General features: G+C 39.0%; 1 protein-coding gene across 1 annotated transcript in view; it reads left to right on the top strand.

Annotated features, from left to right (window-relative positions):
* The first annotated feature begins 5,105 nt into the window (after positions 1–5,105).
* Positions 5,106–15,939, top strand: part of CTBS (chitobiase, di-N-acetyl-) — a 14,278-nt gene continuing 3,444 nt past the window's right edge. The window contains exons 1-6 of the mRNA XM_010860304.1: positions 5,106–5,326; positions 6,492–6,630; positions 7,111–7,319; positions 10,444–10,615; positions 12,871–12,968; positions 13,321–13,467. Of these exons, the coding sequence (XP_010858606.1) occupies positions 5,150–5,326; positions 6,492–6,630; positions 7,111–7,319; positions 10,444–10,615; positions 12,871–12,968; positions 13,321–13,467 (942 nt within the window). The 5' untranslated portion in view covers positions 5,106–5,149. The remainder of the gene's footprint in view (positions 5,327–6,491; positions 6,631–7,110; positions 7,320–10,443; positions 10,616–12,870; positions 12,969–13,320; positions 13,468–15,939) is intronic.

The following is a 15,939-nucleotide window of genomic DNA, read 5'->3' as shown; positions in this document are numbered from 1 at the left end:
CCTTGGACTGCAAGATCCAACCAGTCAATCCTAAAGGAAATCAGTCCTGAATATTCATTGGAAGGACTGATGCTGAAGCTGAAACTCCAATACTTTGGCCACCTGATGGGAAGAACTGACTCATTGGAAGAGACTCTGATGTTGGGGAAGATTGAAGGTGGGAGGAGAAGGGGACGACAGAGGATGAGATGGTTGGATGGCATCACGGACTCAATGGACATGAGTTTGAGTGAACTCCGGAAGTTGGTGATAGACAGGGAGGCCTGGTGTGCTGCAGTTCATGGGGTTGCAAAGAGTCGAACATGCCTGAGTGACTAACCTGAACTGAGATAATGTGAATTCTCATATGGAAGTTGTTAATTTAAGGCATAGGCCCCCTCTCCAAAATTATGGATAACATTAAGCAATGTGTTCTTTAATTTTTCACCAAGCACATCATAAAAATTTGAATATTCTTTGACTTCTCAGAATGTTACCTCCATAATATTCTATGACAAATGTGTTAATAATAAGAATGCAAAAATATTGTATTACTAATAACAGGAATGCCAAGCATTTACTAACACTACCAAAAGATTGATATGAACTGTCAGATTGTATCCTCCTAGCAACTTGTGAATTAAAATTTAATGTCCTTAATTTTGGAGGGAAAAAATGAGATCCTGATCAGTGGAAAAATCTATATTGAGAATTTCAGTCTTTTAGTTTTGCCCTCATTTCATTTGACTTCCTGTTGGAAAATAAAATTTCTAGAAAAAGAAATTAGACTTCATGTGTGTGGATTTCCATTTATGCCCTTGCCCTGGGGCCTGCAAACGTTAGGGGAGGCTCTGGAGATGTCAGGAGGCCTGTGCAGTTGGAAACCATCTTTCCACCATAAGGAGAAAATCTACCTTATAACCGGAGAAGGAAATGGCAGCCCACTCCAGTACTCTTGTCTGGAGAATCCCATGGACAGAGGAGCCTGGCGGGATGCAGTCCATGGTGTCGCAAGAGTTGGACATGACTTAGTGACTAAACCACCACCAGCACTACCTGATAACAGAACAAACTCAGAGAAAAGCAGAGGCAAGAAACGGAGAATGAGACTGAGAACTATTGATATGATTAACATCTCTGGGTCCTGAAGATCTCCCCAGAAGCATTTACTTCCTTCACATGATAAATTCCTACTTTGTGTTCAGGTTGAGTTTTCTGTCCTTGGTATCAAGTGACATGACTCATATGAAATCCCTCTTGAGTTTTGGTTCAGGAAAATGAAATATTTTCACATATATAGTTATCAATGAGAGTGACTAGATAGCAGCGTAAGGAGAACGGGAAGGAGCTGAATTGAGGAGGTTTTGGAAAATGGGCTTGAGTGAACGGTGGCAGGGGAAGAAATATTACAAATGCCATTCCAGGAATGTAAATACGAATAATCACTTCTGAGCCTTATACCCAAGAGCAACCTAGTGGTCCACAGATAAACTAAAAAAGGTTCACATAATTTGTATGACTATGTATATGCTCTTTTCTGGAGAGAGAGTTCATAGCTATTCACAGATCCTCAAAACCAAAACAGAACTGTGAACTCCCATAATAAGAAATACTCCCATAATAAGTATTTCCCTACTAAATGGAGAAGGTTTCTGAAATAGGGGTGAGATGTAAAATAAAAAAGGTTTATTTTAGACTATAAAATCACTAATCATGGCAGTGACTCTCAAATTACATGTTACAACCTACATTATAATCACGTGGGGCTGTTGTTTCAAAATTCATATTCATGGCCTCCATACAGACTCAGTAAAGCAGAAATTCTGGGTGCAGGGCCTAGGATACTCCATTTGAAATGTATGTCAATATTTTGAAATGTTACATACATGACTTTTCCATTTGATTGATAATTTGGCAGAATTTTAAGCAGAAATCATCTTCCTTCAGAATTTCAAATGCAGTGTTTCACTGTCTTTGAGCTTTGTGTTGCTACTGAGAAATCTGAGGAGCTTCTGATTCTTGATAATTTGTGACTTTCTCTCTGGAAGCTCATAGGATCTGTATCTTGCCCTTCTGAAAACCCCCATCCTTCATTCTTGGAGTTGATGATTTCTTCACATCTGGACTACTCTTTTAATATTCTTTTTTTTTTTTTGAAGAGTATTTTTGTACTTTGCTCAGACATTCTGATTTTTTCCTAATTTCTGTGATTTTTCTAATTTCCACGAACTGTATTCCCATGCCCCTTAAAAAAAAAAATAGCATCCTGTTGCAGTTTTCATCTTCTTTTACCTTTCTGGGGATATTACTGAGAGGTGTCTTTTTTTTTTTTTTTTTAAGTATCCTCCGAACAATGCTTGTTTCCTCCATACTCCTTTTTCTGTTGTTTGTTTTATATTATTTAATTGTTTTATTTGTTCTAGGTGATTAAAAGTAAGAGATAAGAAGTAAAAAGAGAGGGAGCTCTGAGTGAGTGACTGGTATTTTTGACTTTGAATTTCAAAAGGATGATCTCAGGGCATTTCTAATATCTTCGGTCAGGCACAAAGTTAGTTATATCCTTTTTAGATGAGGCTTAGGGTTAGTGGCCCACTCCAGTACTCTTGCTTGGAAAATCCCATGGATGGAGGAGCCTGTTAGGCTGCAATCCATGGGGTCGCTAAGAGTTGGACACGACTGAGCGACTTCACTTTCACTTTTCACTTTCATGCATTGGAGAAGGAAATGGCAACCCACTCCAGTGTTCTTGCCTGGAGAATCCCAGGGACGGGGGAGCCTGGTGGGCTGCCGTCTATGGGGTTGCACAGAGTTGGACACGACTGAAGCGACTTAGCAGCAGCAGCAGTAGGGTTAGTGGTGCCCAAGCATCTACCAGAGAATTCACCCTCCCAGAGAATTAAACCTCCAAACTTCAGCCTGGGTGGGAGAAGGGCAGTTGCCCAGACATAAGGCTGGAGAAAGGATCTATAGATCTGCTTCTCAAGAGACTCTCACCTAATTCCCTGAATTTTCTGACATCGTAACCTCCATCCCCCCTTCATCTCTAATTTCTGAGGCACCTCTTGCAGTTCCAGTGATAGGGACAGAGTGAAAGGACAAAGTAGATGATTAAACAGTTAACGCCACTAGGGGATTGTAAGTAGAAAAATATGGGAAACCCTTGTTAAGTTAATGATTACTCAAGAGAGCAGGTTTGCTTAAGCACAAAACCAAGCAGCCTTGCTTAGCAACAAAACCATGCAACAGACACATGAGACACACCCCAAAACAATAAAACAATGGTGGCATGAGACCTGAGCAGTGAGCTCAGTAAATTAACGATCCCTGTACATGCTCTCTGCACACATACACACAAATGATAATTTGGGGACCTAGCTTGACTATTTAGGGGTGAGAAAACTCCCCTGCTCAACCTGGAAGAGGAGCTGAAGGAAGCAGGACATCTACTCAGGAAAGACAAAGAAATTCTTCTCCTCCCTACTTTTCCTTTGATTATAAAACTGTAGTCCAGTAAGTTCTTGGGAGTGTAGCACCCCCTTGCCCACCCACTTGAAAACATCACAAGCATCTTATTCTAATAAATCACTTATCTATTACTTTGCCTCTCGATGAATTCTTTTCTGCACTGAGAATAAAGAATTACGGTACCAGAGCCCTTTGGAGCCCCAGAAACAACACCCAAATTGTTTCCCTGAGAACTTTTGAAGATTCTATGAATTAGGTTGTTGCTCAGGTTTCTGCACTGTCGGGAGTTGGGGTACCTAGGCCTCATACTTGTGCTTTCAAGCTTCCAAAATGTTGCTGTTAGCTCCCTGCCCTTTGGGGTTCAGCTTTTTACTGGAGTTTAAGCATGGAAGGAAGCAAAATTAGAGTCCATATTCAAACCACCATCTTAATTCAACAGATACCCATATCTTTAAAATCTTTGGGCCATTTCCACCAGGTACTACAGTCATCCCTTCCAAGGCACCCTACTTCTCCATTTTGAGGGCTCCCAATAGTTTTAGACTCCACAAGGAAGATATATACAACCATGACACACAAAAATGGTAGGCGATATACATTTGAGCCAATGCTCTGCCGGGCACCAGGGTCCTGGCTGCCTGGGCTCGGTGTGTGTTTTGCCAGAGTTTTACGTCTGTGTAAGTTTTGAAGTATTCATTAACAAAAGAAACCACTCATCACACACAATAAACACTTTCCATATTTAATAGAAGAATATTTGATGCAATTTCAATATACAGTCATTAAAAAAGAGAAACAGAAAAAGTAACAGCACATCCTCTGGGAAATCCCATGGACAGAGAAGCCTGGTGGGCTACAGTCCATGGTGTCGGAAAGAGTCAGACACAAACTAGCAACTAAAACAACAGTACATCCATCACCAAATTGGGCTGACCAACTTCCAGATTAAACAGTGCTAGGAAATCCCTTATTAACAGCAATCTGGAGTCCCAATTGGGAAAAAGTCCTGGGCAATGGGTCCACCCCACGGTTGAAACTTCAGATTGTAGTTTTGGGAACTCCCGCTCATAATCCCAGGTCACAAACTCAAATCGTCATCAGTTTACACTCAAAAAATACAGCTCTGGTTTTACTTTAATGTTTGCAATGCTGCTTTTTTTTTTTTTTTTTCCACCTTTTAAGTCATAAGATTTTCCAGATACCAGGGGGTCTGACGAGGTCTCCAGAGGCTCCGAGGAAATCCAAGATCCACTCCCTCTCTTATCTAAAGCACTGTCCCTTGACTGGCTGATACGAGTTCGTGTGTTTGAGACAAACACCTAGCCCAGGCAGGGTTAGAAGGCAGTCAGAAACCTCTCCTGCTTCTAAAGCCTGCCCAGACTACTTGCTTTTTAATTTCCTTCACGAGGCTCTTGTTGTTGTTCAGTCGCTCAGTCGTGTCCGACTCTTTGCGACCCCATGGACTGCAGCACGCCAGGCCTCTCTGTCCCTCACGCTCAACATCTCCCTGAGTTTGCCCAAGTTGGTCTGCAAGGCGCCGGAGGCTCATAAACTTCAGTGCCTCCTTCCGACAGCCCAGATCCCCAGGGCTTGGAGACCGCAGCCTCCCCACCCCCGCCCCGCCCCGCCCCGCCTCCCCTCTCCCCTCCATAAAGCAGGCCCCAGCTGGGAACCCGAAGGTACCGTTGCCTGGTGAGCCGCTAGTATGGCACGGCTGCAGCTAGCAGGGAGCCGGCGCCTCGTTCCCTTGCCCCGCCGGGCGCCCAGACTCGCTCCGCTGCTGCTGCCCCTGCTGCTGGCGCTGCCCGATAGAGCAAGGGCGGACTGCCCGTGCAAGGTCCCAGCGCTGTGCCGTCCCATCACCCACCGCCCCGACTTCGAGGTCAGTGGCATCCCTCTCCCCTGACCCTCCGGGTCTGGTTCTCACAGGGCCCCCAAAAGACTTTGAGTAGAAGAACGGAGCCGGAAAAAGAGGTGTTGGGGGGTAGGGGGGCGGAACTAACTTTGCTCGCGGAGGACCTTTCTGTTCACGAATCTCCTTGAGGAAATTTGGGATCAGAGAGGTTGAGTAACTCCTCCCAGGTCTCACAGTTAAGTATTCCAACCTAGGCCTGAATCCAAGACCCTTGCATCAGCCTGCTGTGTTTCTCCTGAGGTACTCTGGCCAAACAAGCAGGCCTGTAAGGAAATAACTCCCTAAGTAGCAAGACCTATTGGTTTCCAAGAGGATGAGGATGAGTTTGAGAGAATCAGCACTGCGGCGCGGTCCAGTGAAAGACTGAACGTGCTCCTTACTCTGCTTTTCTATACCCGGCACCCAAGAAGGGGGATAAAAATAGGTCTTTAATTTTCTAAAATGCATACCTAAAATATATATATTCTCTTCTTAAAATCCTTTCCCTCGGGATAATTTCTCAAAAGGGCTTCAAGTCCTTTCATGATTTAACCCTGACTACCTCTCTCTGGTTCATTATTGTCTTCCTCCAAATTCTAGGTGTCAGCCGAACATAACACTGGGCTCTCTGTGCCTCCAGGCACTTGCCACTATTTCTTCCTAGCTTACCCTCCCCTGCTTTCCAGACCCTGCTAATTTCCTCTGCCACCAATTAATTGGGACCCGTATATCTAATTGGAGAAGGCAATGGCACCCCACTCCAGTACTCTTGCCTGGAAAATCCCATGGATGGAGGAGCCTGGTAGGCTGCAGTCCATGGGGTCGCTAGGAGTCTGACACTACTGAGCAACTTCACTTTGACTTTTCACTTTTGTGCATTGGAGAAGGAAATGGCAACCCACTCCAGTGTTCTTGCCTGGAGAATCCCATGGACAGAGGAGCCTGGTGGGCTGCCGTCTGTGGGGTCGCACAGAGTCGGACACAACTGAAGTGACTTAGCAGCAGCAGCAGCAGCATATCTAATTCATTCTTGTACTCTCAGTGTCTACCAGTGCCTGCCATATGATCGATGATTAATTAATATTTCTTTGGGTGGTCAGAATGGTATTCTTCCTGGTTTAAGTGAGGGTGCTTATTCCTGTTGTTTTGGCAGGTCTTTGTATTTGATGTTGGACATAAAACTTGGAAATATTATGACTGGTCACAGATTACAACTGTGGTACTTTTCTCAAATTATGACCCAGAACTTATGTGCCATGCTCATGCAAAAGGAGCCAGAGTAGTGTTAAAAGGTAAGGTACAACTTTAACTAGATGTGTCTAGCCAATTGGTAAGTTTAGTTGCATCATCTGCTATCTCGATTTCCAAAAATGTTCATGTTTATATGTTTAGCATCCTAAAATTAATCCTACTGTTTAATTCATTTTTCAGGTAGAGATATTTTTAAAGCATCAAGTCAACCACCATATGATCTGGGCAAAATATTGAGTCCTAATTAACATGATGACCCTTAGCTAGCCATAGCTCACAATCTCTGTTTTTAATCTGAGAATATTACTAATTATTCATAATGGTTATTTAGAGATCAGTGACATTTTCTGTGATTTTGATGTATTATTTCTTCATTTGGAAAACTTAAATTTGAGGCTGAGCATTCAAAAATTATGAGATGTTTTAAAGATATTTGGATCTCTTTGGAATGGGTTTGTGAAATATATTTTATTAAAATGTGGAAAGCATGTATGTACAAAAGATGTCTATTTCTTCCATAGGAGATGTACCTGTAAAGGATATCATTAATGCTACTTTCAGAGCATCCTGGATAGCTCAACAAGTTAAGCTGGCCAAAACACAATATATGGATGGAATTAATCTAGACATAGAACAAGATGTTGCTCATTCATCACCTGAATATTATGCATTAACTGCTTTAGTCAAAGAAACCACAGACTCTTTCCATCATGAAATTAAAGGATCACAGGTGAAAATTCATTTGCTGTTTTTTGGAAACCCCTTGTTTTTCCTCTCAAAATTCATTAAGGTAGAATCTCAGTTTTACTGAGTAGGAAGTTTCAGCACATCCTAAAAAATTTTCTGGAACTTTTGAGGTTCTTAACTAAAAGAGTTTTATAAAATTTTAAGGTGCCAAACCTGTTCTTTATTCACATAAGGCTACAACACTGGAACTGCCCTACCTGCTTGTCTTGCAGCATGGCTAGATATAGTAGAAAGGCAGAGGAAGGACTCAGTTGGCCAGGCCCTGCTTTCATCAGTTCAGGACAGAAACAGCTTTTGCCTAAGAGTAGAGATAGTCCTGGAGAAGTGTCTCACTTGCTCCATAGACTCTGAATTACTTTGCAAAGCACCCATGGCCCAGTGAGACTCAAACCCTAATTCTAGGAACTGTATTTTTATCAAGAGTGATAGGTGGGTGATTCTGGTCTAGTTGGTCAACATGAATTTGAGAAGAACTAGAAAAATAATAGACAACATAAAAATTGATATCTCTGTGACTGCATGCAAGTAGGGAAGGTTTGTCAGTGTGGAATTCAATTTTCCAGACAAGTACACTTTAGATCAAGAATAGCAAATACCTGGCATGCAGGTCACCATACTCTTCTCACAGATTTTTGCCTCAGAAACTTTTCCTTCATTCTCTAGATTGCTTTGTTAATAGGGTAGAATTAATGTGTGGGAACTTATTTGCTAGTCCTGATTAAACTATAGTGAAAGAACAAAGAGGAAGAGACTGAGCAAAGACTTGGCAGTATGAGTATCTATTTCCATGGGCAAGTAGAACAATTTGGGCTACTATGTCAAGTTCATATTAGGTAAGGTGGTGGGAAGTACGGTTGTCAAGCTGAGCCAGATTGTCACACAGAACATCCAGGATGTCACACTGAAGAGTATGCATTTGATTCTATATGTAATGGGTAAAGTGTGTAGAAAGTATCTGGGGAAGATTATTTATGGTAGTACGTAAAATTGTCTAGAGGAGACTTATAAGGAACCCAGGAATCCCATAACTTAGAATTTATGGTTTGAATAGGAATGATGGCATAACCCTAACCGGAGAAGGCAATGGCACCCCACTCCAGTACTCTTGCCTGGAAAAACCATGGACGGCGGAGCCTGGTAGGCTGTACTCCATGGGATTGCTAAGAGTCAGACATGACTGAACAACTTCACTTTCACTTTCATGCATTGGAGAAGGAAATGGCAATCCACTCCAGTGTTCTTGCCTGGAGAATCCGAGGGATAGGGGAGCCTGGTGGGCCTCCGTCTCTGGGGTCACACAGAGTCGGACATGACTGAAGCAACTTAGCAGCAGCAGCAGCATAACCCTAATGCTCAGAAAGTGTTCATTGAATTAGTGGATAAAAGAAAAGGAAGGGGCAGAACAATTGTGAGAAGCTACCTAAAAGAAAATGTGAGATTAGCTATAGGATGAGAGAGAAAGAGAGTCAGAAAAAGCCCCAAAGTCCTTAAACCGGTGAGCAGGAAAAAAAAAAAAAAAAAAAGAGCCCCTGGAAGGAGAAATGAATTTTGGGGAAAAGATGATAATTTAGGATTATAGAATTTGTCCTTACAGAATTAAACAACTAGAAGGGCTCTTGAAGAATTCTTTCTACACTGTCACTGTTATAGTTGGAAAACAGACCACGTATTTAAAATGAAATAATCTAGTTATATGAGAGCCAACATAAGAATCAGTCTTTTGATTTCTTTTCTAATACACTAACACTACCTGCTAAAAACAGTGTGAGATTAACCATGACAGGAAACCCAGTGAAACTCACTGCTCAGAAGAGAGGCAAGGACTTGCAAAATGAATTTAAAATTTACCTGCTTAGAGGCAGTCACTTTCTCTATCACCTTATTATACTTCCATTTTGTAAGAGGAGAGAGTGAAAAAATGAAGTCCAATATGTAAAAATTTCACTTTATAACCTATTTTGCTGGAGAGATTTGGGGAAAGCCTGTACTTACAAAACAGAGCTTTCTTTAGTGTTAATAATGAGAGAGTTATAGAGAGAATTTTGAGAAAGTCCTAAGAAGAGTTAAGTAGAATAAATTGGCCAAAGTGTAAAAATTTAACTAAAATACCTCAACTTTTTGTAATATTAATCAGTATATTTATTGAGAGCCTAATTAAGAAGAAAACTTTTAATGAAGCTTCAGAACATTTGCAGGCATATATAATACTCAATTTTGGAGAAGGAAATGGCAACCCACTCCAGTGTTCTTGCCTGGAGAATCCCAGGGACAGAGGAGCCTGGTGGGCTGCCGTCTATGGGGTCGCAGAGTCGGACACGACTGATGTGACTTAGCAGCAGCAGCAGCAGCAGCATAATACTCAATTAAAGCAATAAATCTTAAGAGGCTTGTCCTTACCGAGGACTGGCTCATATTCAAAATGAAAGATAATTTATCACTCAAGTTTTATTTGAATATTTCCATAAAATCAACCTTTTAAGTGGCTTGTATAACATTTTGAGTTGATTAATATATACTAGTAGCCATAAAATACCACTACTCTTTAATTATAATATTGGACTAAACCTACCAGGTAGCATAAAAGGAATCAGGAGCTCAAACTCCCAACACAGTCCAGTCAGCTTGTGTCAAGAGATGACCTATGTAACTTGCACGATATTTTAAAGAATTTTAAAATTTGAATTCTTTCCATGTGTTTTACTCTCTAGTTGCTTATAGACCCTACCATACCCTACTGTGATTACATGAATTTTCTTTAATCAGTTGAGTTGCCAGTCTGTAGGCATTTGAGTTTAAAACTCCTCTTCTACAGTGTGCCCACTCCTGGTCATTGTACAAGTCCAAATATTTCCTGGTCCAAATATATGTCCATTATCTATATGTATATATGTCCAAAATATTGTCCAAAACACATGTCTAGGTCAGTCCATGCAGGCAAAAAATACATTTCTTAGAATTGTTCTCATTCTATACATGTCAAACTCTATGTTCATACACCTAAGTGGTTCTTTTTGGGCGATAATATGAAGCAAGAGAATATATAATCAACAAAACATCTGCCGTAATATGCATATTTGATCATGTTACATAAAATGGTTTTTCTACAGGTAACCTTTGATGTACCTTGGGGTCCAAACTGCGTAGGTGCAAGGTGCTATAACTATACCGGAATTGCAGATGCCTGTGACTTTCTCTTTGTGATGTCTTACGACGAACGATGTCTGGCCTGTTCACAATGTATTGCAGGAGCCAATTCTCCCTATATTCAGACACTAACTGGTAAGAAATCACAAAGTGATCATTTATCAGTAACAGTAATTCTATAACCTCAAACATTAAGATATGTTTTAGTATTTCTAAGTCATTTGTATATGTTTTCCATTTGTAACACTTTCTTAAAACATAAACACCTCTTAATTTGAGAGCTTTAAATTTTATAAAAAGTTTTAACATTTTCAATTACTTCTTCTAAAAGTCTTGTCAGATAGGCGTAATAAATTAACCCTCCATTATAGATGAGATGAAGGGTGTTAAGATCTCATGATTGCATGGCTATTAGGTAGTGTATGGTTGGGATTCAAGCAGGTGTTCTAACTTCAGGTCACAGCTCTTTTCAGAAAGTTAAGCAAAGAAGATATTTGCTTATTTAGAATTTGACAGAATTTTTTTGTTGAAATAACCAATGTTAAATAATTTAATAGCAAAGGTAGCTATAATGTAACTATTGTACATGATTGATAGTATTGTTTTTTACCTTATTTGACATTTATGTTTAGTACCCATGCTACATTGACAATTACATTCCTATTAAGAGTACTTCTGGTATGTCATTCATATGACATGGACTTTGCATTATCCTTTCTGAAGTTTGCGTTGGTTTGTATGCCATCAACCGATTGAATAAAAGATTGCTTGTTAACTTTTGGACTTAAGTGAGATTTTCTGGCATAGTTGGCACTGATTTAACTATTAAATAATAAATAAAAACCCCTTTATATTTCATATAGAGGTAAAATCATAGAACCTGACTTGATCTTTTTTATCATGTCCTAATTGTCTGGATGGGTTTCCCAGGTGGCTCAGTGTTAAAGAATCCACCTGCCAATGCAGGAGACCCTAGTTCAGTCCCTGGGTCAGGAAGATCCCCTGGAGAAGGAAATGGCAACCCACTACAGTATTCTTTCCTGGGAAATCTCATGGACAGAGGAGCCAGGAGGGCTATAGTCAGTGGGGTTGCAAAGAGTTAGACATTACTTAGTGACTTAACAACAACAAATTTTCTGAATAGACTAGTTTGATCAAAAGCATATCCTATTTAAAATTTGAAAAAATGTGTTATAATACAAAATAATTATTTAATCCAGTGTTTGCAAGCTGTGTTTATGAAAGATATGATAATTATGTATATCAGTAAAAGATTCATTATCATGTATGTTTGGGAAATGATGCATACTCCATCCCTCTCTTGGATATTGAACGGTACATGGTAACTTTAAAGACTCAGAAAAACGGCAAATTACTCGACTCATCCTAGCTAATCTTGGAACATGTCTTTGTATTTTGCAGCATGGGTAAGAAAGGAATTGATAGGACCATGGATTTATTCATTTTTCTCTGTTTCCTATCTATAGATTATCTGCTACCGAGTAAGATAAGGTAGCTGTAATTCATGTGTATAGTTCAGTTCAGTGTCTCAGTCGTGTCTGACTCTTGGCGACCCCATGAACCGCAGCACGCCAGGCCTCCCTGTCCATCACCAACTGCTGGAGTCTACCCAAACCCATGTCCATTGAGTTGGTGATGCCATCCAACCATCTCATCCTCTGTTGTCCCCTTCTCCTCCTGCCCTCAATCCTTCCCAGCATCAGGGTCTTTTCAAATGAGTCACCTCTTTGCATCAGGTGGCCAAAGTATTGGAGTTTCAGCTTCAACATCAGTCCTTCCAATGAACACCCAGGACTGATCTCCTTTAGGATACTGATAAAATATGAAACACTTGTGCATTCAAGAAGCAGTTTTGAGACCCCTGCCAGAAAGTTTGACTTATATAACTTTTTTAAAGCTTTAGAATCTAGGATATCAAATCTGTGCCTTAGTAGTTAATAGACACAATTAACATGCTTTCCTGAAATGTGCCAGTGTTCTTAAAATAAATTTTGTGAATTTTTTGCTTCAATTTGATTTTGATTATTTCGAATGTTTTCTATTAATTTGCATGCTGCAACTAAAAGAGCTGCATGCCGAAAATAAAAGATTCTGTAACATGCCACAACTAATGATCCTGCATACCAATGAAGACTCAGTGCAGCCAAATAAATAAATATTTTATAAAACAAATGACTTAGAAAGTGATACAAAATTTATAGACTTTAAGAGATGACTTTTATAGTATATTAGAGAAACACTGTAGTGTCTTGAATAAATGTACCTGTTTTTACAAACTTGGATTCTGAGTGGTTACATAGCTTGTATGAACACATTAGTAGATATATGAAGAGAAAAATAATATGATTTTTCTGTTCCTATTTGATCAGGATATGATGACTTCATCAAGATTGGAATTAACCCTAAGAAACTTGTAATGGGTATTCCCTGGTATGGTTATGATTTTACCTGCCAAAATCTATCAGTGGTAAGAACAAATCATTTCTTATGTAATTTTTTTCTCTTTCTAGAGCTTGGTTTGCTTCCTCTATATAAACTTTACTTTATTTAGAGTTTAGAAACTTCTCTCTATAGAATACATATACTTTATAGAGAACTTCTTTAATATAGTTTGGGACTAAATAAATAATTAAATCCCATACAAGTGTGTGAATATTTCTATATATCTATTTAATATTAAAATTTAACTTCAATTTGTATAGTCAGATTATCTACTTATAGTTTATATTTCATGTATAATAATTTTTTATAATTTTTGATTTGACTCTGAAGATTTGTTTAATTGATAATCTATAACATGAACATTTTTGCGTTTATAGGATCATGTTTGTACCACTGCAAAATACCCTTGTAGAGATGCTGTACATCATCAAGTGACATATCAAAAAATTATGAAGCAAGTAAATAGTTCTACTTCTGGAAGACTGTGGGATAAAAATCAGCAGTCTCCTTATTATCACTATAAAGTAAGACTATCCACAAGTTACAAATCTTTATTAGTTTTCATGATTGCATGTTTTCATAATTACATATTTGATAGTAAGATTTTCTTCTATCAGTTTTCTTATAGGATACAACATACAGACCGCTGTTTACATGAGTAGACTTGTGTTTGAACCTGAGTAATCAGGAACTTGACTTCCCTTGTGAGCAATTCAAGTTATGCTAATAGTGGAACAGATAGATCTGCATGGGCCACTTGTCATTTTAGATGATATAATAAAAACATGTATATCACAAACAATTTTCTTAGGAGTTGACAATTTTAAATGATGCCTGTGGCTTTTGAAAGGACTTTGGACCAAAATAGGTTACTTGCTCTGAAAATCTCCATTTTTCAAAGCAGTCTCACGATTCTTATGAGGCTGTTATATTGGAAGAAATGAGACTGAGACTAGAAGATGCATCATCATGCACTTTACAATGGAAAATTGTATCATTCCAAATTTATCCCACAGTTCAAACTGTGATATTAAATAAATTATAAACAGTATTAAAAATTAGAGACTGAAAAATATTACAAACAGAAACTTGAAGAAACAGAGTAAATGACTAATAATTCTGTCAGGTAGTTTTTGATAAACAGGAATTGCCATACTGAAGGGATAAAAAAAGTTATATTATCCATAGTTTACCTTTAGCATAATAAAAACTTTTCCACACCTCAAAAATTTTTAAATACAAACCATCTTTGAATTTGCCTTAGATTATGTTAACTATTAAAGGAACCCTAAAATGATATGATGAATGTTAATTCCAGCAAGAATGTATATATATTTTTCTGATAGTCTGATATCAGACTACATATATACATATGTATATATGTATATATATACATATATATATAAATGACTACATATATACATATTTAATAAATTATAATTGATGTACATGTACATGCCTGTATATCATTTATGTAGAAAGTTTTAGTGTAGAGCTTTTTAAACTTTAGAATCTAGACTCTAAAGTATAAACTTATTAATTAAACTTGGGTATATTGTGATCCTTCTCCTCCTTAAGGAGAAGGATGAGATGGTTGGATGGCATCACCGACATGGGTTTGGGTGGACTCCGGGAGTTGGTGTTGGACAGGGAGGTCTGGCATGCTACGGTTCATGGGGTCGCAGAGAGTCGGACATGACTGAACAACTGAACTGAACTGAATATTGTGATCCTGTCTTTACCAAACCGTATTTATAGAATTTTGTTCTGGGAACTGTTAATAATACATAGACACACACACATACACACATACACACACTCAAGTGGTTACTAGTGGGAAGAGCAGGGAGAGGGCAATATAGAAGGTGGGGAAGTGGGAGGAACAAACTTTTGGGTATAAGATAGGCTCAAGGATATATTGTACGGCACAAGGAATATAGCCAATATTGGAAAGTAACCTTCAAAATTGTGTAATTTTAAATTTTAAAGGTCAAATTAAATTCTAAAAGAATTTACTAAAAAAAACCACACACACACACACAAATACACATACACGCCATAGCCAAATATATCTGGAAAACACTACATACTGTAAGTCTCTCTTGAAAATTTATAATGTATAACATAATATTCAAGGATTTGAGATGTAAATTTGGAAAACTCAGCAGTGGCCACAGGACTGGAAAAGGTCCGTTTTCATTCCAATCCCAAAGAAAGGCAATGCCAAAGAATGCTCAAACTACCTCACAATTGCACTCATCTCACACGCTAGTAAAGTAATGCTCAAAATTCTCCAAGCCAGGCTTCAGCAGTATGTGAACCGTGAACTTCCTGATGTTCAAGCTGGTTTTAGAAAAGGCAGAGGAACCAGAGATCAAATTGCCAACATCTGCTGGATCATGGAAAAAGCAAGAGAGTTCCAGAAAAACATCTATTTCTGCTTTATTGACTATGCCAAAGCCTTTGACTGTGTGGATCACAATAAACTGTGGACAATTCTGAAAGAGATGGGAATACCAGACCACCTGATCTGCCTCTTGAGAAATCTGCATGCAGGTCAGGAAGCAACAGTTAGAACTGGACATGGAACAACAGACTGGTTCCAAATAGGAAAAGGAGTATGTCAAGGCTGTATATTGTCACCCTGCTTATTTAACTTATATGCAGAGTACATTATGAGAAATGCTGGGCTGGATGAAGCACAAGCTGGAATCAAAATTACTGGGAGAAATATCAATAACCTCAGATACGCAGATGACACCACCCTTATGGCAGAAAGTGAAGAAGAACTAAAAAGCCTCTGGATGAAAGTGAAAGTGGAGAGTGAAAAAGTTGGCTTAAAGCTCAAATTTCAGAAAACAAGATCATGGCATCTGGTCCCATCACTTCATGGGAAATAGATGGGGAAACAGTGGAAACAGTGTCATACTTTATTTTTCTGGGCTCCAAAATCACCACAGATGGTGACTACAGTCATGAAATTAAAAGATGCTTAC

The sequence above is a fragment of the Bison bison genome, unplaced genomic scaffold, assembly GCF_000754665.1.
Source record: "Bison bison bison isolate TAMUID 2011002044 unplaced genomic scaffold, Bison_UMD1.0 scf7180017864466, whole genome shotgun sequence".
Lineage (NCBI taxonomy): Eukaryota > Metazoa > Chordata > Mammalia > Artiodactyla > Bovidae > Bison > Bison bison.
This window is presented reverse-complemented; position numbering and strand designations above follow the sequence as displayed.